The sequence below is a fragment of the Eurosta solidaginis genome, chromosome 4, assembly GCF_040869045.1.
Source record: "Eurosta solidaginis isolate ZX-2024a chromosome 4, ASM4086904v1, whole genome shotgun sequence".
Taxonomy (NCBI): Eukaryota; Metazoa; Arthropoda; class Insecta; order Diptera; family Tephritidae; genus Eurosta; species Eurosta solidaginis.
In genome coordinates this window covers 257,003,220-257,027,272 of record NC_090322.1, presented here as the reverse complement: position 1 = coordinate 257,027,272, position 24,053 = coordinate 257,003,220, and the positions used below count along the sequence as shown (strand labels likewise).

Here is a 24,053-nt window from a genome sequence, read left to right as displayed (position 1 = left end):
TGGAGTTATTTATTCAACAGTTTAGTGATTCGAACGTTAGAAGAAGGTTGCAAATAAGAGGAATTGCACTAAATTCGTTACAGTATCCTTACAAACCAAGACATCACATTTCCAAAAGGAGCTTTATTTTTGATACCTTCCCATTTTCATGTATCTGCTGAAATCCACCACCAAATCTGCTTGAGCTTAACAAAAAAATAAAAAAAAAATGTCCACTATAACACGTTAATACAAAGCTTTTGACGAATTTCTGTTGAAGGTGTTAATTTGATTAAAAATATTTTAACTTTATTGAAGGAAAGCAAAAATGTACGACTTCTATTATACGCCAAGCATTAATGCCATCGAATCATAAAGGAAAAATTTTATAAAATGCATACAACGTTAGTAACATAGAAATAACATTTTTAGTTGTTGTTATTGTAATGCTTCTTTGTGTCATTTGATACAATAAGAACATATGCCATTCTGAAAATTGCCGAAGCAAATCCAATTTAAACTTTAAAAGAGCTTTTGAGAATTCTTGCTTTTGGAATTTCAATTAAATCGAGTTCAATAGATTATCGGCTCTAATAGTACAAATACGGACATGAAAAATTATACATACATATCGCTCATTTGCTGCAACGTCGTCATAACTCAAAAAATATGAATTTTGAGTTAATAACATATAAACGTACCCAATATCATGATCTATGTTGTATAAAAAAATCTTCGTGATCAGTTAAAAATTTAGCAACTGGTATAAAAATGAAAATATGCCTTTATATGCGTAACATATGGCAGTTAAAATCTTCGAATGGCTCTCCTGGAAAATTGTGTTTTTTGAGTTATGACGACGTTGCAGCAAATGAGCGATATGTATATGTAATAAACGGAAAGATGCACAATGTAGATATATTTTAAAATTTTCTTAATCGAATCACCTATGGAGACACGTTTCGCCTGGTTGCGACAACATCCACAGCCACTTTTCAGCCGCAAGTGGCACGCATTCTTGTGCGAAAATCAATTAAAATCTCAAAATCCTTCAAATCAATATGAAAGTGAATGCACACATAGACACACACGCATATACTTAAATTTGCATCCGTTATATTTAGTAAATAAATATGAAGAAAATTGAGACATCCAACTGTTTTCCACAAACACACGCACTTATACTAATGCAAATAAGTGAATGGATTCATTGCCAATGTGGCAACAAATGTATATGTATGAGTGTGTTTGTGGAGTTTGGTCTGCAATCAACTGTCATTTTAACTTTGTGTTGGCGTAGGTGGTTGACCACAATTTTAAAAGTTTTTATCTCTATTCTTACTTCATTTCTGTATTTTGTTGCAAATTTTTGTTTGGTAAAGGAATACAAAAGTTTTTGAGGGGCTGTTGTTGTTTTTCCTTGTCTATAATTCTTCATCAAATGCATCAATGAAAATTTGAATGCTGCGTGCACAAATGCATTAGGGTGATCTGTGTTTAAGGACATTTAAAAAGCGTTATAGCCCATTAAACTTTTACTGAACTTCTTTTATCGCTTTTTTTTATGGTTACTTTTTAGAACCGGTTACTTTTTTACACAAGGTTAAGTACTTTGTTTTATATCCGGTTACCTTTTTGTACCCGCCTTTTTGGAATCGGTTCCTTTTTTATATTCGGTAAGTTTTTTCACACCCGGTAATTTTTTGGAACCGATTGCTTTTTTGGAACCAATTACATTTCTATTTATTAAAGTTATTTTTTTGGAATTGGTGACTTTTTTAAAACCGGTTACATTTTTGAAACCGGTGACTTTTTGGAAGCGATTCTTTTCTTTATGCCCCGTTATTCTTTTATACCGGCCACCTTTTTTGAACCCGCTGGGTTTTTTGGACCGGTTACAGTTATTGGAGTGGTTTCTTTGTGTAACTGGTTACCTTCTTGTAACTGCCAACTTTTTTGACCCAGTTACATTTTTGGAAGCTGTTACTACTCGGAACCTGTTATTTTTTTGTTAGCGGTTACTTTTTTAGAACTGGATACTTGTTGGGAACCGGTTACTTTTCTAGAACTGATTACTTGTTTGGAACCGGTTACTCTTATAGAACCGATTACTTGCCTGGAGCCTTTTACTTTTTTATAACTGGTTACTTTTTCCGGTTCAATTCTTTCGGCCATACAGTTTTTTTGAAGAGTTCCATTTTCGAACCTCATTTAGAAATGGCTCTATATTTTGCAGTTGGTTACTTTTTGGGATCGTTTGCTCTTTTACTTCAGCAAATTTTTGAAAACCGGTTTAACTCTTTGAAACGGTTACTTTTATAGAAACGGTTTTATATTTTGATCCGCTTGCTTTACTGAACACGGTAATTTTTTTTTAACCGGTTTCTTCTTTGGTTTTCCAGTAGATATATCCAGACGTTTCGCATGGACTCCGACTCAATAACAACACTTTAGCACCTCAATCACCACTTCCGCCCCAATGGATCACGCTACCCTACAGTTGATGTCCATCTATAAATGAGCAAACCACAGGCAGCTAGCGGAACTCTGAATTCCAGCCATCTGCAACGGTTCAGTAGTAAACGTCCACAATTAAACCCGTTAATTTGCGCTTGGAAAATACTCCTCACATCAAACTGCCCTAACTTGTCGTTTAACTGTAACCCATTCCTGATCCAATTCACTAGTTCATTAACCATACGATTCCCTCTTTACTCCCCAGTCGAGGGAACGTGTGGGGTGAAGATTTCATAGCGGGCAGCTGAAGACAATTTCCTTTTGCCTTTCTTGCCTGGAATAAACTCGAAGAATTTTGATGTGCTGGAAGTCAGAAAGATCGTAGCCTATATCAAGTGCTCCTAAGGACATTAAATGAAAAGGTATAGGATAAGAAAAAAATAAAAAATAAGAAATAAAAGGCGCGAGTATTAAGCCCTCGTGAGCTCGATATGTCAACATACAAGTGTACGTCGAGCTTTTTAAGAAGAGCTTCGTCAGCCTCTTAACTGTAACAACCGATAGTGATAAGCTTATCGTTGACATCGAATTATTATCGTCCCGATATAAGTTTTTAATCAGTTTGTTATCGTTGATGAGTCGTCGATTACAAATCGATAAGCATGCCAAAAACAAATTGGTGACTCACCGATAAAAAATCGATAACTTTCGATAATATGAAGCTTAACAAATTGCTAACACCTCCCATAGTAAATCGGTCACTTTTCGGTATCAAATTGATAACACGCCGATAACAAATAAGTAGTATTGTATCGATAACTTTTTGATACTAATTACTTACATTCTGTAATCCCCGATAAAGCACTTTTTACATTCTGGGCTCCCGCATACTTTGAGCAAAGGCGTTTCACATCAAAAGTTTTCCAAGACCCTCAACATAAACTTCAAATTACAGAGCGGTAGTATGGATTTTTTTCGACGTAGTCTAATGTGCATACAAAGTCTGGAAATGTGTAGATTAGACAAATGTGCGTATATATGTAACTGTAAGTAAATAAGCAGATCATCCATGCTTCGCACCTAACTTACCTGATTGGCCTTTGCTACTTTTCGGCTATGACTTTTTCTCAGCTTTTTACTCTTTTATTCCAATTTTAACTTTCGCCCAACTTTCATCTAATGCACTTTATTCCTAGTCTGCTATTATGCACTTACATTGACATTTTGTTATTATTCGCATAGTGAATCATTAATACGTACGTATTTATGTTAATTAGGGTGTTCCTTATAAATCAAATAAACGATTTTTAGAGTTTCACTCTTTCAGACGGTACTCCTAGGCCAAAAATATCAAATATCAATTTTGGTTCCAATTAGAAACAGTTTAGGGCTATCGCACAGGGATGAAAATAAATACGTATTTTTGAAACTCAAAGAATTAAAATTGAATTAAGTTAAAATTAAATTGAATATTTTGGTTTCTTATACTCAAAATAGCAACATGGCGATATTAAATAAGAACCTTCTTTAGAAGGTGTCACACATTGATTAAAATTCAGATTTTAATATACGAGTCCTCACAGGGTAATCTGAATTTTGTTACTTGTACACGCCTTAACGCTTTCAATCACAAAATCCAAATTTATATGTGATAGTTTTGGCCTAGGTAGTACCGTCTGATAGGCTGAAACCGAAAAAAAAATTATATATTTGATTTATAAGGACCACCCTAATTTACATAAATACGTACGTATTAATGACTCACTATGCGAATAATAACAAAATGTCACTCGCTTCGGTTGTTGTGTAGTTTCTGCTTCACTTCAATTTTGTTGTACAACAAAATGTTTCCCAATGCATTCAAATTGAACTCGAGCTTGAGCTCTTCATGAATGTATTTATTGTTATTGTTACTTGCATTTACCACTTTTGGTCATGTTTTATTATTTGTATCTGATCATCTCCTTCAACACATACTTACATACATATGTACGTACGTAATGATGAACTCTTTTTGCTGCAATTGCTGATATATCAAGTAAAACCACAATATTCAGTCGTTGTTGTTCTGTCAGCCTCAGTCGGTTTAGGTAGCAAAATCTGGAAATACAAAAACAAGAAAATTATTACGTAAGTAAGTATGTGTGTATAAGTAGACTTTGGTCATTTAGTGCTCGGTCTAAGGTCACGTAAACTTTTCCCAGCCAAATGTTGTGTCGTGATTTTATATTGAATGTTGATTTGTAAAGAAGTTTAGCAAGATTACCTCTTGCATCTGAACACCTTCGCAATAAGCAACAAAATTTTATACTTTTTTTAGTTCCGATGGAGCAGAACTATTTTAAGTGGTAATCGCTACTTACATACAAAAATTTCATTTGCTTGGATGCATTTAAGAGGAAGAACGCAGACACAGAAGATGAATGTATTGGGTAGATAAACGCAATACAAAGCTTTATGGCTTCAAGGCTTTAGGGGCTGTGTAGCGCAACCCTCTCAAGGGGTTGCCAGCGCAATATATAGCTTTTCCAACAATTTTCAACCTGACCTACCCTCGGCGAATCCTGTTTCATTAACAGACGAGACTCTGGCGCCCAAGCTCCTCATGGAACTAGGGGGTGGGGAGAGAGGGATGGCCTGAGGGTTTAATGTGGTCATATAAAACGTTTCCGAGATGGTCGGGCTAGTACCTTAATAGTGCTTTGTTACCGGAGCGTACCGGATCTATATCCGGAAAAGGACCATCAACATCGATAACACTCCCCAAAGCCTTTGGGGAGTGTCTTTATCGTTAATACAACAACATAGCCTACGGGGAGTGTCTTTATCGTTTATACAACAACAACAACATGAATGTATTGAATTCGAACCTAGAAGGCAGTGAGGTGATACCAAAAAAGCTCTGCTAGTGGCTACACTTGAGAACCGATTTAGGTATGTATATACGAAAAAAAAAATTCCTAAAAATTTACTTTTAAGTCAACTGCTAAACTTTATAATTTTGTGTTATGCATTTTATGAAATCGTTCAGAAGTAAAAATCTTGTTGTTGTGGTGACCGCAAAAATACCGTCTCGACAAACAAAAATCACGCTTTCAAAGTCGCTTGTCATAACTATACTGTTGTATTGTCGGGAAACATGGACGAAGTCGAAAAAACATAAGATGGCTCTTTGGGTGCTCGAGAGAAAAGTTTTCCGAAAGATTTAGGGTTCTATTGGTGATGCCGATGGCGAAATTTGAAGGATGTATAATGTAAGCTGTATGAGTAAAATCCCAAAGACTTCTTTGGCTATGTTATTTTATTCAAATGAACGAAGACACTCCGGCTAAGAAATTATTTCTATCGACACCCGTTTTTGGCAGCAAAGGGGATCATTGAGTTGGAGGAGATAGATGCAGGAATAATTGAAATTTATTGGTGCCACCAATTGCTGTCAGTTATCGCAAAGCGGATATAGCTGAAGTGACTTGTTACGGAAAGGATAGGGCCTTTAGGGAAGCTAAAGAATGTAAGAATAAGTGTAATTACTACATTTGAGCGTAATGTAGAAACAAGCCAAGTAAAGGAAGGATTATAGGACAGGAGTTCACAATATAATTTAACATATTGTAACGAATTTGCTGCAAATCCACTTATTTACAATCCTCTGCTAAGTTCGAATCACTAAACTGTTGAATAAATAACTCCAATATTGAATAATGTAAAAATGGCCTTTATTAAAGTACTTCACAATAACACTTATACTTTGCTACTCGCTGGCTTAATAACCAAACTGATTGATAACTCAAATGAAACTCTACTATTGGCCGCCAGATCGCGTGCTTAATCAATAACTGATTGATTGCTCAACTCAAACTGAATTACAGCGCCTCTTCATCTGTTGCCTTTTATACCCTTTGGTTTCCTCGTTCGCATTTTTCCAGAATGTACTAGCATTGTCCATGAGCTCTCAAACTTCTCAGCTATAACTAAAATTGCACAATTTTATACATCTTTTAGGCGCTTCCAGAATCTACTAGTCCAGTAGCTCTCAAACTTCTCAGATATATGCATGTGTTTGCGCATTGACTCTCCGCTGCTCGTATTCGTACATGGTACATATGTGTAGACGCAATTACTTATTCGTTTATGTAGATACATAAAGATTGAATTATTGATGTGAATGTTCGTAGTTTACAGTCTCTCGCGCGCACATAGGCGTATAAGTAAATGCATCTGTGTGTGACATCTCTCTGGGCTGCCTTATATATGTGTATACTTGATTTGATTATTAACGTAAATACTGCTTGGCATGGCCTTAGCATCGCCTTAGTGATGGGATAACTTAGTGATGCTAATATCCGTGACACTGCCCTCCACCTAAGTCTGATCGTCCCGATCAGACAAATCTCTCGATCTAAACGTTGCCAGCCTTTCCAAATGGACCACTTTCATTTTGGTTCGTGGTTTACCGATGGTTTATATGCGGTACACCACATCGTTGATCCGTTTTACAACTTTGTATGGGCCTTCCCAATTACACTGCAATTTCGGGGACAAACCTTTTTTACGTTGTGGGTTGTATAACAGCACCAAATCTCATTCCTGAAAACCTTCTGAATTAATTGCTTTATCATATCTGGCTTTCATCTTGTCACTCATAATCTTTGTTCGTTGCCTTATCAGATCATGTATTTCTCTTAGCTCTTCTTCCAAATCACTAGTGGATTTCCTGACATTTCTCTCCGCACTGTCATCTATCCCAAACTTCAAATCAGCTGGCAGTCTAAGGTCATTGTCAAAATTACTTTTGCAGGGGTTTGGCCCGTTGTCTCATGCACTGCTGATCGGTAAGCCATCAAGAATAATGGTATGCGGGTATCCCATTCTTTATGGTACTTGTCTACTACTTTCCTTAAGTGCTCCTCCAATGTTCTATTGAATCGTTCTACCATACCATCGGATTGAGGATGCAATGCAGTTGTCTGTGTTTTTCGAATGCCCAATGACTTACACATTTCCTGGAACACAGCTGATTCGAAATTCCTGCCTTGGTCAGAATGTAACTCCATTGGTACACCATACCTTGCAACCCATTCGTTTTTAACCACTTCTGCTACTGTTTCTGCTTCTTGGTTTGGGATTGGGTATACCTCTGACCATTTACTGAATTAATCCATAACCACCAGTACGTATTTGTTTCCGCGGTTGCTAGTAGGAAATGGACCTGCGACATCCATGGCGATCCTTTCAAATGGCGCACCTGAGTTATATTGCTTCATCTGACCATGACTTCGTGTTCTGGGCCCTTTCGCTCTGCTGCAAACCTCGCAGTTCGCAATCTACTCAGTGACCGGCTGACGGCAACCAACCCAAGAGAATCTCTGTTTAATCTTCTCGAGCGTCTTCGTGATTCCAAGATGACCTCCGCTTGGACCATTATGCAGCTCGCTGAGCACGTCAGGAATCCTCTTTCTGGGAACAACTATCAGTTTATTCTTGTATTTACCATCCTCACTCTCCCATACTCGATGAAGGCAACCGGATATCAATTCTAAACTGTTCCACTGTGCCCAATATGACTTCGCAATGGGACTCTCTGCTGACATCTCTTCTCTGTTTGGTCTTTCATTTCGTTCGAGCCCTTGCATAACACGTGACAGATCTGCATCTTCTAGCTGGCACTTTCTTAGCTGTTCCTTGTCCCATTCATCTGTGCATGTTATATTCATTAGCCGGACATCTATAATGTATTCTTTAGCTTCGGCTTTTGAACAGTGCTTGCATTCCAAACTACATGGTCTTCGTGACATTGCATCAGCATTTCCATGGGTACTACCTTTTCGATGCTCAATGGAAAAGTCGTAGCTTTGTAGTCACTCGATCCACCGTGCCAATTGTCCTTCCGGATTGCGGAACTGCAGAAGCCATTTCAACGCTGCGTGATCTGTCCTGACACGGAATCGCTGGCCGTAGAGGTATTTGTGAAAATGTTTAATGCACTCTACCAATGCCAATAGTTCTCTCCGCATAACACAGTAGTTCCTCTCTGATTTTCCAATCGAACGGCTGTAATATGCAACTACCTTCTCCTGTCCATCGATCAGTTGTGATAAAACGCCTCCTATAGCATATCCACTCGCATCTGTATCTAGAATAAATGTTGCTCCTGGAATCGGATATGCTAACATTGGGGCAGTGCATAAACGCTCCTTCAATGTTTGGAAAGCCACTTCTTGCTCCTTCTTCCATTCAAAAGCTTTGTTTTTTCTTGTAAGCTCATGGAGGCTATGGGCTACGCTGGAAAAATTTGGTACAAATCGGCGGTAATATGTGCACAGCCCACGAAAACTTCTCAATTCATGTAGGTTCTGTGGTCTTGGCCAATCCTTTACTGCCTCTATCTTTTCATTCGCTGTACAGACACCTTCTGTAGTTACCTTGTGGCCCAAATAATTTACTTCCTTTTTAAACAGCGTACACTTTTTGGGTCTTAACTTTAGACCAGCGCCAGCTATTCTCTGGAAAACTTCCTCCAAGTTCTTAAGATGTTCATCAAAACTCTTGCCCAATACGATGATGTCGTCCAGGTACACCAAGCATGTTTTCCAATGTAGTCCTTTAAGTACCTGGTCCATGAGTCTCTCAAAAGTAGCTGGTGCATTACAAAGTCCAAAAGGCATCACTGTAAATTGCCAAAGACCATCACCGACACTGAAGGTTGTTTTCTCTTTATCTTCCTCCTTCGCCTCAACTTGCCAGTAGCCGCTTTTCAACTCCAGTGTGGAAAACCATTTCGTACCAGATAGCGAGTCCAGAGTGTCGTCAATTCTTGGCAACGGGTAGCTATCCTTTTTCGTAACATCATTCAACTTCCGGTAGTCCACGCAAAACCGCATTTTTCCATCCTTCTTCTTTACAAGTTCTACCGGTGAGCTCCATGGACTAGCTGATGGTTCGATGACGCCGCTGTCACTCAATTCTTGTATGATTTGACTCACAACTTCCCGCTTCGCTAGTGGAACACTACGTGGAGCTTGACGGATCGGCCTCGCATCTCCAGTGTCAATTTGATGTTTTACAACATTGGTGCGGCCTGGTTTGGAACCATCCTGGTCAAATATGTTCGCGTATTTCAGGCATGCTTAACGAACGAAACGATATCATTTCGTTACGATAATCAACGTTAATAAACGAAACGAAGTCATTTCGTTTCGTTTATTAACGTTAAGAACGCCAAATTAACGTTAATTTGACGATCTTAACGTTAATAAACGAAACGAAGTGACTTCGTAGCGTTTATTAACGTTGATTATCGTAACGAAATGATATCGTTTCGTTCGTTAAGCATGCCTGGCGTATTTTATGAGCAGTTGTTTTGCCTTACTCTGATAGGCTTCCTCTAGCCCATGCGTCCATGCCGTGATATCATTTGAAAGATCAGTAGTACTAGATGAAACGTGTTCCTGGAGCTGTTCACAGTTAATAACTACTTCGGCCTCCTGGCATCTTCCCAAAATAGCTCCTTTGGTCAAATTGAATGGTGATTTGAACTCATTGAGTACTCTTACCAGAATGCGTCCATTTTGTTTTGTCATAGCCAGGGTTTTTCCTACAAGTATGTTTAGTGCTGATTTGTTTGCTGCTTCGACAACCCACAATTTGTTTGTCCCACAATCTCCATCAACCTTTGCCCAGATGACTGCTTCGGATTTTGGTGGTATTTGCTGACTCTCTTCCACCAGCACTCGTTTACTGCTGTAGCCTCTCTCGTAGCCGAAAGTAAGTGGTACATCCATGTTTTTGTATTGCATCGTCTTGCTTTGCATGTCGATCTTGATGCCCTGGTCGATTAAGAAGTCCACTCCAATTATGATTTCATCAACAATTTCTGCCACTATAAAATTGTGTACTATTGCGACTTCACATTCTACTTCTCCAATTACCTGGGTGTCCTCTCCCGTGGCTGTACGTAATCTTGCTCCAAGCAATGGTCTTATCTTTTTGTTGACTAAATCCGCTCGAATGATGGAATGAGATGCACCCGTATCTAAAGTCAGTAAACGCTCCTTTCCGTCCACATGTCCTCCAACAGTAAGATTGCTCGATCCTCTTCCAATCTGCGAGATAGAGATTATGGGGCATTCAATTGCGGGAGCCAGCTGTCGCCCCTTGCGGCTGACTCGATTTAGTTTAACGATTGAGTGGTCTTGGAGATTTGCTCATCACCTTCTGCTCTGCGTTTACGACCACCCACATTGTTGGAGCTATTGGGACCGCTGCTGCAATGTCGTGCAATATGACCTGGGTTGCCGCACTTGAAACATTTAATAACTCCGGCATTTTTCTGTTGTGATCCCTTCAGTGCTTCCAAAATTGTGTCTACCCAATCTGGTCTTTCCACTTCCACACGATGAGCTTTGTATGCTGGTTTACTCAATAGTCAGGCCGTTTCCTGAGTCAATGCATGCGATACCGTTTCACCAAATGTCAGCTTTGGGTTCGCGTATGTAACTCGCTTCGTTTCCACGTCCCGTATGCCATTTATGGAACTCTGGATTTTTACCCTCTCGATGTATTCCACGGGTGCGTCCGCATTTGCGAGATGAGCTAACCTTTCAACATCCGAGGCAAACTCCTGCAAAGTCTCATTCGCTCTTTGGTGACGGTTTTGAAACTCAATTTGGAATATCTGTTTCCTATGCTCGCTTCCATAACGTCGTTCTACAGCAGCCATCTATGTTTCATAACTGTTCCGTTCGTACTCTGGAATCGTCTGTAAGGTTTCCGCTGCAGGCCCTTTCAATGCCACGAACAGTGCAGCAACTTTATCTTCCGCATTCCAGTTGTTCACTGCTGCGGTCTTCTCAAACTGTAGCTTAAAGACCTGGAAAGGAACAGAACCGTCAAAGGATGGTGTTTTACCTTTGGATTACTCGCTGAAACTGCTGGACGATTTAATTGTAACTGCTCCATACGACCCTTCAAATCATCGACTTCTGCCTGAAATTGAGCGATTTTTGCATCCTGCGCTTCCAGCTTTGATGTTACCCTTGCTTCCTGTGCTTCTAACTGTGAATACATTTGTGCCACCTGCAATGATAAGCGCTCCTCTTGTTCTTCCATCTTTGATGTTACGCGTGTCTCCTGAGATTTCAGTTGGGATGCCATATATGTCTTCTGTTCTTCCAATTGTGATGTCATGTTGGTAGATATTTGTGATGACATTTCGGAAATACGTGTTTCTTGTGCTTCGATCTTTGATGTTATTCGTGTCTCTTGGGATTCCATCTTGGATGTTATACGGTTCTCCTGGGATTCTAGTTGAGAAGCCACTGTCGATGTTTGAGCAGATATTGCAGCCAAAATCATGTTCAAGTCTGTGCTCGTAACTGTCTGCGTAACTGTCTCTTCCATTTTGTTGTTTCCTCGCCATCAAGATGAAAGTCATACTCTTCCACGTAAATTCCTTCTAATTCCATTGCCTCTCGTAGTCGTGCCTGAAGTTCGAGTTTAATGCCGGTTGTATTCAATCCACGGCTCTCCAACTCCTTCTTCAGTTGCTGGATCTTCAGTTCACTGAATTTTGCCATGTCCTTGTTGTCCTCTGTAATTTATTCAACAATTCCTCTTCTGACACCAATTGTAACGAATGTGCTGCAAATCCTCTTATTTACAATCCTCTGCTAAGTTCGAATCACTAAACTGTTGAATAAATAACTCCAATATTGAATAATGTAAAAATGGCCTTTATTAAAGTACTTCACAATGACACTTATACTTTGCTACTCGCTGGCTTAATAACCAAACTGATTGATAACTCAAATTGAACTCTACTATTGGCCGCCAGATCGCGTGCTTAATCAATAACTGATTGATTGCTCAACTCAAACTGAATTACAGCGCCTCTTCATCTGTTGCCTTTTATACCCTTTGGTTTCCTCGTTCGCATTTTTCCAGAATGTACTAGCATTGCCCATGAGCTCTCAAACTTCTCAGCTATAACTAAAATTGCACAATTTTATACATCTTTTAGGCGCTTCCAGAACCTACTAGTCCAGTAGCTCTCAAACTTCTCAGATATATGCATGTGTTTGCGCATTGACTCTCCGCTGCTCGTATTCGTACATGGTACATATGTGTAGACACAATTATTTATTCGTTTATGTAGATACATAAAGATTGAATTATTGATGTGAATGTTCGTAGTTTACAGTCTCTCGCGCGCACATAGGCGTATAAGTAAATGCATCTGTGTGTGACATCTCTCTGGGCTGCCTTATATATGTGTATACTTGATTTGATTCTTAACGTAAATACTGCTTGGCATGGCCTTAGTGATGGGATAACTTAGTGATGCTAATATCCGTGACAATATTGATGTTTTTCGATAAATTGAGTTATCGAAAAGTTATCGATTTGGCATTGAAAATTTATAGATCTGTTATCAGAGTTTTACCATATTGTTATCGGCATATTTTCATTTTGTTATCGGAAATATATTGAATTTTTTACAAAAGCAATGGATTTGTTATATTTGTTAAAGTTGCCGATTTACTATAAAAAGTTAACGGTAATATGTATACATTAGGCCGGGTCGATTTGTGGGCAGGCAAAAAAATCGCCCTTTGCTCCGTGAAAATCATATTCTAGGGATCAAAATAAGAAACTTTGCCGAAGGAACCATACCTCTAAAACGAATTCTGATGTCCCCCCCTTTGGGTCGTAGGGGCAAATTTTGAAAAGTCCCACTTTGAAATGCCTATGTTTTTTTCTTTTTGGAGTTTATTTTTCTCTTTAGAAATTTATTTAGTCAGAACATATGTAAATGAAAAAATGAATTTAACTTAGTAATAGAAAAGAAATTATAAAAATTATTAGAAATTAGCGTTTTTACAACCCCCTTTTAAAACTAAGGCATCACTGTGATGCATTTGCATGTCATAAACATAGTTGTGTGGGTTTTTTATTCAACCGTTTTAAAAAATGAAGGTATCACTGTGACACAATTGCAGATCGTAAAATTGCTTGTGTTGTTTTTTTGAAGCCACCACAAGACACAGCAGGTAGGATTGAAATTTCCCCTACCCAAAAGTTCGATCCAAAGGGGGGGGACATCAGAATTCGTTTTAGAGGTATGGTTCCTTCGGCAAAGTTACTTATTTTGATCCCTAGCATACGATTTTCACAGAGCAATGAGCGATTTTTAAATCGACCCGCTCTAGTATACATAATCGTTTAGTTATCGGAAAGCTATCGATTTGCTGGCGAAAAGTTACCGATTTGATCGAATTGCTATTGTAAACTTTTGATTTGTTATCAGAATATTACCAATTTATTATCGGCGTGTTATCGATTTGTTAGTGAAATGTTTCAAAAATATATCGATCTCTTAAAATGGACTCATCGGTTTGTCGTGAAACAAATACCGATAAAACTATAGCATAAAGTCTATGATATATCAGTAATACGTCGATAACAAGCTGCTAATTGTACGCCCTTAGAAATGATTGTGCCATGCTGCTAGAATTATCTTCTTCAGCATTTGTTTAAGAAATCGTAGGAAAGGAAGTAATCTTGTCTTGAACCTCGTTTGATTACGAATGGTTCGGAGAAGTCGTTCTCGACCCTTACAGAGCTGGTGATGTTGCTCAATAAAATGTTGGTAAGTGGAGATTCTCGTATCGTGAGCCTTCTCCAGGATCTAGCGCATTATGAAGATCTGATCGATAGGAGATTTACCGGGTTTGAAGCTGAATTGATAATGTCTAAAGTAGTATTTCGCACCGTATGCTCGATATAACCATAGAGCCGATAGTAAGCATGCTGATTCCGCGTTAGTTGGCGTGGTTTGCAGAATCGTCTCTTTTGTGGTTTTGGCAGAGCACACTTAAATTCCACTCTAAAGGCATGCGCCCATCCGACCATACTTTGTATAGGAGTTGATGCAGTTTCTTTACCTACTGTTTGCCTCTGAGTTTGAATAGCGGGCCGGGTAGCCCGTCATAAAACTGCGGCAGGTTAGAGGGCTTAAAACATATCCGCGGCAGGTATGCCTGTCGTAAGAGGCGACTAAAAGCCCAATTTTATTCCAGGGGTTAAGTAGCGCAGCGCAATATATAGCTTCCCAATAGTCAACCTCACCTCCCCGTGAATCCTGTTTCTTTAACCGCTGAGGCTCTGTCCACCCCTAGTTTCTCATGGATATAGGGGGTGATATGGCCTAGAAGGTTTCTGTTGTCATACCAAATCGTTCCCGAAATGGTCGGGCTAGTACCTCAATGGTGCTTCTTACTGGAATGCACCGGATCTGCATCAGTCAACATCGACAACACTCCCAAGGCTTTCGGGGATATTTTTATTCTCACATCGTCATCGCACCTGACTGCCTTAACGCTTCTTCCACCATCGGCGATTAAGGTATCGGGTTTGTTTTCTCTCTCGCTAGCTGGCAATGCGGAGAATTCCTCCCTCAACAGCTCTGTTTATATATTACCAAGTCGCTGTTATCATTCCTGAAAGCTACCACCATTCGCCGGAGTTTTCGGTAAAACTTTTGTGCATTATTCCCACCAGCCAGTACCTCACGCTTGTATAATGTTGACATCCGAAAACCTAAATCTTAAATAAATTTACGATGGTAAATCGCAGCTGAGTATATAATATTAGGTTGCAGTCTAATTAGACTCCCTTACTTGTTTCTGTAATGATTTGATTTATACATTTTTTTTTTTACAATTGCGCCCTTCTAAAAATACTCATCAAAATTTATAATTCTTTTGAACAAATATTTACTCTCCTATTCATAAGAAAAAAAAGCTATATGAAGCTTTTTTAAAATGACATTTCCTTTCAAATTTCCAATTACGAGAACTTTATACACCAATTTTATGTTTTATGAATAAAGGGGCTAGAAATTTATTTCGCCCTCTGATCCCTTTTCATAAACAAAGGAGTTCCTGTATATGCTCGAAGAATATATACAAATACTATGTATGCAACAGCTTATGCCAATTTTACATGCCACCATCAAACTTCCAACTCATTTAAGCAAAGTTTAAAAATTACCATAAAATTACACTAAATACAACTCGAGCTACTCTTTAATTGACTTAACAACATATGTTGGCTCTTACCAAAAGTACCGCTAACATGCTACATATAAAACAACTAAAAATAGCCAACCAAAAAAATACACTAACACATATACATACACTAGCAAATTTACTACTTCCCTTCCCTCTTTATACCCCAACTTAAACCTCTTTGTTGGCATTCTTTTTGATTTATGGTTTTTTTCTTTGCAGTTCATCCTGTCATTCAAGTACCGAATCAATTAGTTGGCGCACCGCTTGGCACTGATGTTCAGATCGAGTGTCACGTTGAGGCCTCACCGAAATCAATTAACTACTGGATTAAGGACACTGGTAAGTTAGTTAGAGAGTGTTGTACAAATACATACATACAAGCATATAGAGATAGAGAGTCGTACGCATTTAGTGTAGTTGATGGGATAAATTGTTGATGCGAACGTTATGTTGTACTTGTATTGTTGTTGGCATTGGTAATGGTGAGTCATTATATTTGCATCTTATAGACATTTCATACATGTGCTGCCATTACATCGTTACAAATACATTAACATCATACACATGTCTGTATGTGTATGCTTTAGTATTGGCCTAATTAAACGGTAAATGACTATAAAGTCAACAATTTAGTCAAATAGCCAAAGGTCAAATAGCCATTTCAAACTAAGTGGAACATGCGCGGGTCATACGAGTACATTGTTAGAAATTTAGTTCAATCATATATGTATGTAGATGGAAGTTGACTAAATGCGAGTTAGCAACTTTCGAAATATTAGGCGAACAGTTTGTTAAAAGCTTGAATTTGAAAGACGTAAATGAAGCCAACTGCTGGGCTGACGGCTACCAACAGCTGATGACTATTAGTCAAGAGTCATACAAAAATAGCTAAGTTCCAAGCAGCTGCTTATAACAACAACACTAACAAAATGTAATACGACGTATGATAGTGTTGTTGGTATAAGCAGCAACAGCTGAATTGCATGCAAATAACTATGGCTGTCGACTTAACTATAGTCGTGGCCGCCAGCTCAGCAGTTGGTTTTTCATTACACATGTGGCTACTTCGTAGTCAATGCTGATGACTATGCTCGAATTCTTAGTGCTATGGCCATTGTACAGTCAGCAAGTCATTCCCTGGTTTTGTGGACAAGTTCGGTTTTATTCAAATACCGTGTCGGTGTTTTCGTTGTTATTTTCGGGACTACATTGCCTACCACACCGAAGATCCTGGGTTCACGCCCCGAGAAAGGCAACATCAAAATTTAAGAAATAAGGTTTTTTCAATTAGAAGAAAATGTATCTAAGCAGGGTCTCCCCTCGGTAGTGTTTGGCAAGCAGTGTATTTCTGCCATGAAAAGCCCTCAGTGAAAACTCATCTGCCCTGCAGATGCCGTTCGGGGTCAGCATAAAACAAGTAGGTCCCGTCCTGCCACTTTGTAGGAAAAATTAAAAAGGAGCACGACGCAAATTGAAAAGAAGCACGGCCTACAATCTCTTTCTTATCGCGCCTTACATTTATTTATTTTTTTATATCGGGATACATTTTGTGTTATTTAGATATATAATTCTGAAATATAGAAGGGGTCAATTTGATACTGTCTCAGGCCCATTTTGGTACTGGGCCGAGATCCCTACAGTTATAATTTGGAGACTACCTCATTTGTAGATCATTTCGGAACTCTTCTGGGACTGTTTTAATGTGGTATATATATTCTGTAAAACATAAGTGTTAAAGTGTATGTACATAGAAATAAATGTAACATAAAATAGCCCTAAAATTATCCCGTTATAATCCAAAAATAGTGCCGATATCATCCTGCACTAGCCCCGTTATGATCCCGGTATGATGTTCCCAATTGATCGCTGAAACTATCGCGAAATACCTCCGAAGTTATACCGAAATAGCCTCGCTCCTGAAATAGTTCCGATATTATGCTGAAAAATTCAATAATTGAACTAGACAACAATACCGAGTTGATCCCGAAACTGTAGGGAAATGCTACCGATATGGTGCACCTGTGCCTAAATTGATTTCAAGTACAACGTAAAATAAGGCATTTTATTAGACTCAATAAGCGGCCGCTGTGATGTGGCGTGCTCCGCCTACCATACCGAGCGTCCTAAGCTCAGGTCGCGAGCAAGTCAACATCAACAATTTGGAAATACCCTAGCAGCCTTAGATATTATAAATTGTTGAATTTGTTAATCTTAAAGGCTTCGAAATATGAATAAAAATTGTATTTTCTGTACACATTCATTGTCCCCCAACTCCTACTTCTACTCCTTGTCATACAATTGTCCCTACTTCCAATCCTACTCTCACTCCTGCTGCCATCGGATTTTCAGCAAAATTAAATTTATATTGCCTTCGAGAGTGACCTTCAGTTTATAGCAATGTGAATTTATGCAAGTGGCGAATGTTTAAAAAAAAAGTTTGACAATAGTAAACAGCCAAGATCAACCGTTAAATTGAGGCTCGATTACGTAAATCATTTGCTCAATAGTGCTTTTCAAACATAATAATAGACGACTGGTATATTGCATCACTTACATATTTTAAGATGTTTGCTTAACTGAGTGCTTTATGCATTGGCCGGGATATTTAAGCCTCCCTGCGAGAAGCTCCGAGTGTAGGACTTCCTTCTTTCATGAAGGGCTACCCACTAAAACATAACCTCCTACGGCCCGCGCAAATCTCCGTACCTGGGACCGCGTTTAGCAATACTTCGAGTACGGGTGCGCGCTACGTGAGCTCCATGGCTAGTCTCACGATGATGGGGTAAGCATCCGTCTTGAATAAATATGAAAATGTCGCCTATTTTTTGTAGACACATTTTAACGAAAAGTTTGTTTGAAACACAAATGGACAATTCATGGCACTGTAATTTATTAACCGCGAGTAAAAAAGAATCCATTCTCGGGACATCCGCGACGATCGTTCTCCCTGTCAGCTATTATTTGACAAGTAGATAATGCAATAAAGGAATAGAAATATTTTTCACTTGTATGAATTTACAATGCTTTATAGCCAGAAAAATACCGACTGACCACGCGAACATACTGGCAAAATTTAAAAAAGATCAATGAGGACTTTGACTGTCCATAGGGCCCACACACACATTAGTTTTTCTTCTAAGACTACTGTTAATGTATAACGCGAAAAAACTCTGCGATACAAAGTGGCTTTTAATTTTTTAGCCAGGATATTGTCTTTTGCACTTCGTCATTGTGACGTGGCAAAAAAATGTCCATCTTCAGGGACTATTATATCTAGTTAGGCATCTCGCTGCCTAAGTAGAATAATGCTCAATTCATAATTTTAGCACCCTTATCGGTCGGGTACTAAGTGGTCAATGTTTGGGAAAATAGGTTTGGTTTTAGAGAGCAGGTATCAGAGGATCTTTGCTTTCAATTGCAAGTAAAGTCTTTGTTAGACCGGTGCACATCCTTCCAAAACCTCAATATTTGCAAACAAAATCATAAAATTCCTGAATACGGCGTGCATCTAAATCATAACTCAAAGCCCACGCTTCAAACACCTCCCAGTGACATTTTTTGTGTTAATGATAAATTTAAAACAACATCATTTCAAAATTTTCTCGATAATCTTTTCATGATTACCAGCAGCGAAATCCCCAATTTTGCAAAACAAATTACTTTCTTAAGCTTTTAGGATTTTTCAGTGTATAAAAGCTTAACTAAAGTACATTCTTACATGCGATTTACATACATACATATTAAAGCATTAAATTTTAATTATCCTCCGTCCACCAACAGGTGAAATGATTGTGTCCTCAACGAAATATCATGTACTGGAGTCTTCGAAATCCATGTACGAAACAAAGATGACAATGATTGTGCGTAAATTTCAACGAGACGACGTTGGCTCCTATCGATGTATTGCGAAGAACTCACTTGGCGAGGTGGATAGCAGCATAAGACTTTATGGTGAGTTTAAAATGCACTTTAACCAAGAATAAATATTCTTATTTTTTATTTGCTATTTTCGGGTGTTTATTTATGTTTTTTAGTCTTGTTTGCTTTTATGTTTTATAATGGGTTTTATAGTTCCTTCATACCCAGCTGTAGATAGCATTCAAAGTTAGTATGAAATGCACGTAAAAGTCCAGATGGAATAAAAAGATCAGTTTGGGAAAATCAGCTTAACTTTCCTCCTTTTTTATGAGGTTATCTTAGCCTTGGCACTACTTTTCGCAATCTTTGCTAAATTATAATTCTCCCCGGCTTAAATTTAAAAGACTAAGCACCTTACTCCAACTAAGTGGCTTTGTTTTGCTGCTAGATATCCTTAAAAGGCGTGCTTATCTAAAATAGCAACACTTGGGTTTTCGCGGCCCTTTAATAGATTTTAGCCAAACTTGTTTCTCAAGCCTTTAACTTTCTATATCCTCTTAAGGGATAGGCTGAAGGTGGTGTATGCATAGTGAGAAGAGCTAAACTATCCTGGAGTGCTTTGAGGTTAAAATAACAACATCAGTCGGAGTGTCAGCTGGAATCTCAGCGTTGCCTCAGTTAAGCCTTTCCGAATAACCCAGAGTATCAAATTTATCTCGCTTTGTTGCGTCTTACTAAGGCAACCCCACCTCCACCTGTCGACACATCCTGGAATCGGGAAGGCTCCGGTCAAATACATCGAATAGGCACAGTTCATATGACCTCCTGGATTAGAGGGCTAGCCAGTTTATGGTTACCGGCCACCGACTTAAGCAACAAAGCCACTCCGTGGAGTGTGACCACCAGCGACAAGAGGGCCGCTCGAGAGAGCAGAAGCGGGAAGGAAAAGGAAAGTAAAACGAAAAGGAAAGGTAAAACAAAAAGGAAAGGGAGTGGAAAAGGGGAAATTGAAAATAAAATGGAATTAGAAAGGGAAGTCGAAAGGAAAAAGGGATAGGGAAAGGAAAAGGGAAAGAAAGAGAAAATGGAAAATGCAAAAGGAAGGGAAATGCATAGGGAAAGGGAATGAGACAGAAGGGTCGAGAGGCAAAGAAAAGGGAAAACGGAGAGCGAAAGAGTAAAGACGAGGCGAAGAGAGAGGAAGAAGACACGGTAATGTAAAAAGGAAAATTAAAGGGGAAAGAGTTTGAAAATAAAAAAAAAGATAGTGAGGGAGAAAGAGAGGGAAAAACAATGAAGGGAATAAAAGAGAGATAAGGGAGAGGAAAGGAAGGGAAGGGATGGTAGGGATGGGAACGGTAGGTAAGGGAAGGACCGGAAAGGAAGTGTTAGCAAAGTGAAAGCGAAATGAAATGAAAAGGGTGGGAAAGAAAAAAAAGAAAAAGTGGGAAAGAGAAAAAGTGGAGGGAGAGAAAGGGAATTGGAGAACAAAGAGCTTAGCAGAGGGAAAAGGAATGGGAATGAAAAAGTTTAAAGGAAAGAGAAAGGGAAATTAGGAAAGGAAGATGAAAGAGAAGAAGCAAGAAAACTATGATGAGTTTGTAATGGCAGGGACGATGTAAATAGCATACCAGAAATTTTGGTATGACCAAAAGAAAGCTGCAGTTAAGTAGCAGGGCTTATATTAGAAAATTAGTCAGTGTTCTGAGCAAATACTAGAAGTGGGCCAAGGCCCAGCTTAGTTGCTGCATCGAGACCCGATAACTCTGCTGCATCTGCTGGGTAAGAGCAGTGTCTAATAAACATATCCTTCAGAAAAATATTTCTTTTAATTTCATTCTGCCTTTCAAGTTAGACCTCCACCTGATTTTATAGGTTTTGTAGCCATCCACGATTTTGATCATATGCAACACATGTCTCCTTTCTATTTCTTCCAAACGGTTTGAAACGTCTACCGCATATGTAATGAGTTCTGCGCCCCCTATTTTCCTAGCCTACAGCTGGGTATATACGCTACGGCTCCACATGAACTACAACATCTTTATCACCCCAGTTTTATCTTGGCTTTTATCTTTATTTCAATTACGTCGACGGTTGCAATTCGCTGTCCACATTGACCGCCGTAAAATGAAGCGCCTTTTCTTGGCTTAATATGTTTACGTTTCGTTCTTTTCTCATTTCACTTCATTTGCAATGTGACGGTATTTATTTACAGTTTTATTCGTTTAACGTTTTTTATTTTAAATATTTCGTTTCATGCTGCAACATTCTTCACCACTCCCAACACAGAGATCCCCGGACCAAATCGTAAAAATCCAGCTGGCAAACACAGCATTGGTGGCAACGACGCGGATACCAATGATGTGCTAAAAATGAAGCAAGTCAAAGTCACATATCAACCAGACGATGAAGACCTCTATGGCTCAGCGGAGGATTTTGATGACAGCGAATTGCCTTTGCCGCCATTAACGCCGAATATTTACTACGCGAATGGTCAAAAGGTGCCGACACATCGACCGGCCATGTCTGGTGCTGGTGCAGGCGGTAGCGCGGGTGCAGTAGGCAACACGCCGAATAGTGCAGGTGGTAATACAATTGATGGGCGACATAATCATCACAATGTAGCTGGTGCTGATAGTAGTGCGAGTGGTGACGTCGGTATTGGCAACCTTGATTTTGGCAATTTGGGTTCGACAAGCGGCGCTACAAGTCTCAGTGATGGTTACGCAGCAGCAGCAGTTATGGCGACGGTAGTGCGATTTTCACGATTTTATGACAGCTTCGTGCGCTTATTTGCTTGTGAAAAGGATATGCACAATGCAATGGACAATAATGCAGTGACGACGTTAGCGTGGGACCTGAATATGCAACAAGCATGCAACCCTGCTGCGGTTCTATACACATGCAGCAGCACTACGTGGTGGCGGCAATGGTGGCAGCACTGCCATGGTCTGGAGTGGCAACATGCGTTGCTCGCTTTAGTCGTTCCCAGTTTAATCACCCCATTCTGTTGGAATTTATTATAATACGCGGTTGTCGTTAAATGTCAATGCGTTGCACTAGTGCGGCATGCCACAATAGCTACAGCGAGCCACGATAACACTTGCTGCCACATAAAGAATGATGGGAATGCAAAGAGTGTGGCGCATTACAAGCGAATGCAAGCGCAAGTGGAAGTGCGACTGGACACAACAGCGGATGCTGTCAATGTGTCGAAGATGTCAAAAGTTTCGTCGAATGTGTCGCAGATGAATGCAGCGGCGCCTGTTAAAGTTGTGAGTTGAATTATGTTGCGTTATTACGTTATATCTGAATTTAGGCAGGTTTGTATGAAGCTTAATAATATAAACATTAATGTTGACATTAAAAAAAAACTCGTATTATAAAGTAAATAAATCAAATCATATTTGAGCAACATACATATAAATAGAACTTAATAAAAAACTAAAAAAAAAGTTCAATGCAGTGTTGAAGAATATGAAAAATGTTAGTCAAGTGGATGCATGAAGCTCTTAAGAGTTTATTCAATCAATCAGTAATCGATTTTTTCAGTCTCTACAGCAAAAAAAAAATTAATTTTTTAAATGCGCGTTTAAAAGAAATGTTAAGCTGTTAGTCAAGTTATATATTAATTTACGTTGGTAAAATTAAACAAAAATGCTTAAAAATAATGAATAACCATAAACAGGGTGTGCAGAAAATTATAGATGTCATTTCAACTGGACATGGGTCGGAAAAGTAAAAAAAATGCAGTAAAAGTTCATCTTCTATTATTTTGAAACATCTTTCCTTTTTATGAGATTTAAATTCTGTTTCTAAAAAGAACATAAATATAGTTTAAAAAAACTAAAAAGTACGCCGTAGCACAGAGGTTCGTGTCTCCGTTATTAAGCACAACTCGTTTTGTAGCGAAGTACTCAACCACTGCCGCGAATCTTCAATAATTGCCGCTAGATGGGTCTAACTCTCATTTGAGTGCCTATCCTAGAGAGTTACAAACAATACATATATATATATATATTTATATATAATAGGATGGGTCGATTTGTATGGACGAAAGTTAACCGATATCGCGCCATCGATTTTTCGATAGAATTTGGGCTCAGGAAAAAAAGTTCCACTAAGCATACCCAAAAAAAAAAAACAAAATAATTTTCGAGCCTGCGAAATTTAATTTTTTTGACTTTTTCGACTTTGATTTTTAAGCTTTTTTTCATGACCTACTAAAAAATTTTCATATGTATACCCTGCCCGACCCAAAAATGTCCGCTAAAAACGATGTCGATAACAGTTTTTTGAAAAAAAAAATATATATATATATTTTTTACGTTGGTAAAATTTAAAAAAATATTTTTTTAGTAGGTCATGAAAAAAAACCTTAAAAATCAGAGTCGAGAAAAAGTCAAAGAAATTAAATTTCGCAGGCTCGAAAATTATTTTTTTGAGTATGCGTAGTGGAACTTTTTTTCCTGAGCCCAAATCCTATCGAAAAATCGATGGCGCGATATCGGTTAATAAATCGACCCACCCTAATATATATATACAAATAATAATACAAGTGAAGCTAATATAAGCGTGTTAATAAAGCGTTATCTCGTTTCGTCGGTATCCTGTTTAACAAACTTTGCTAGACCCCATTTTGCAATACTTGCTCCAAGTCTGTCGCGTCATATGCAAAGGAGTTGAGAA

General features: G+C 38.7%; 1 protein-coding gene across 1 annotated transcript in view; it reads left to right on the top strand.

Annotated features, from left to right (window-relative positions):
- DIP-alpha (Dpr-interacting protein alpha) overlaps window positions 1-22,727 on the top strand; it is a 66,396-nt gene extending 43,669 nt beyond the window's left edge. Inside the window, exons 5-7 of the mRNA XM_067780972.1 lie at window positions 15,726-15,845; window positions 19,287-19,457; window positions 21,654-22,727. Coding sequence (XP_067637073.1) covers window positions 15,726-15,845; window positions 19,287-19,457; window positions 21,654-22,390 — 1,028 coding nt within the window. The 3' untranslated portion in view covers window positions 22,391-22,727. The remainder of the gene's footprint in view (window positions 1-15,725; window positions 15,846-19,286; window positions 19,458-21,653) is intronic.
- The last annotated feature ends 1,326 nt before the right edge of the window (window positions 22,728-24,053 follow it).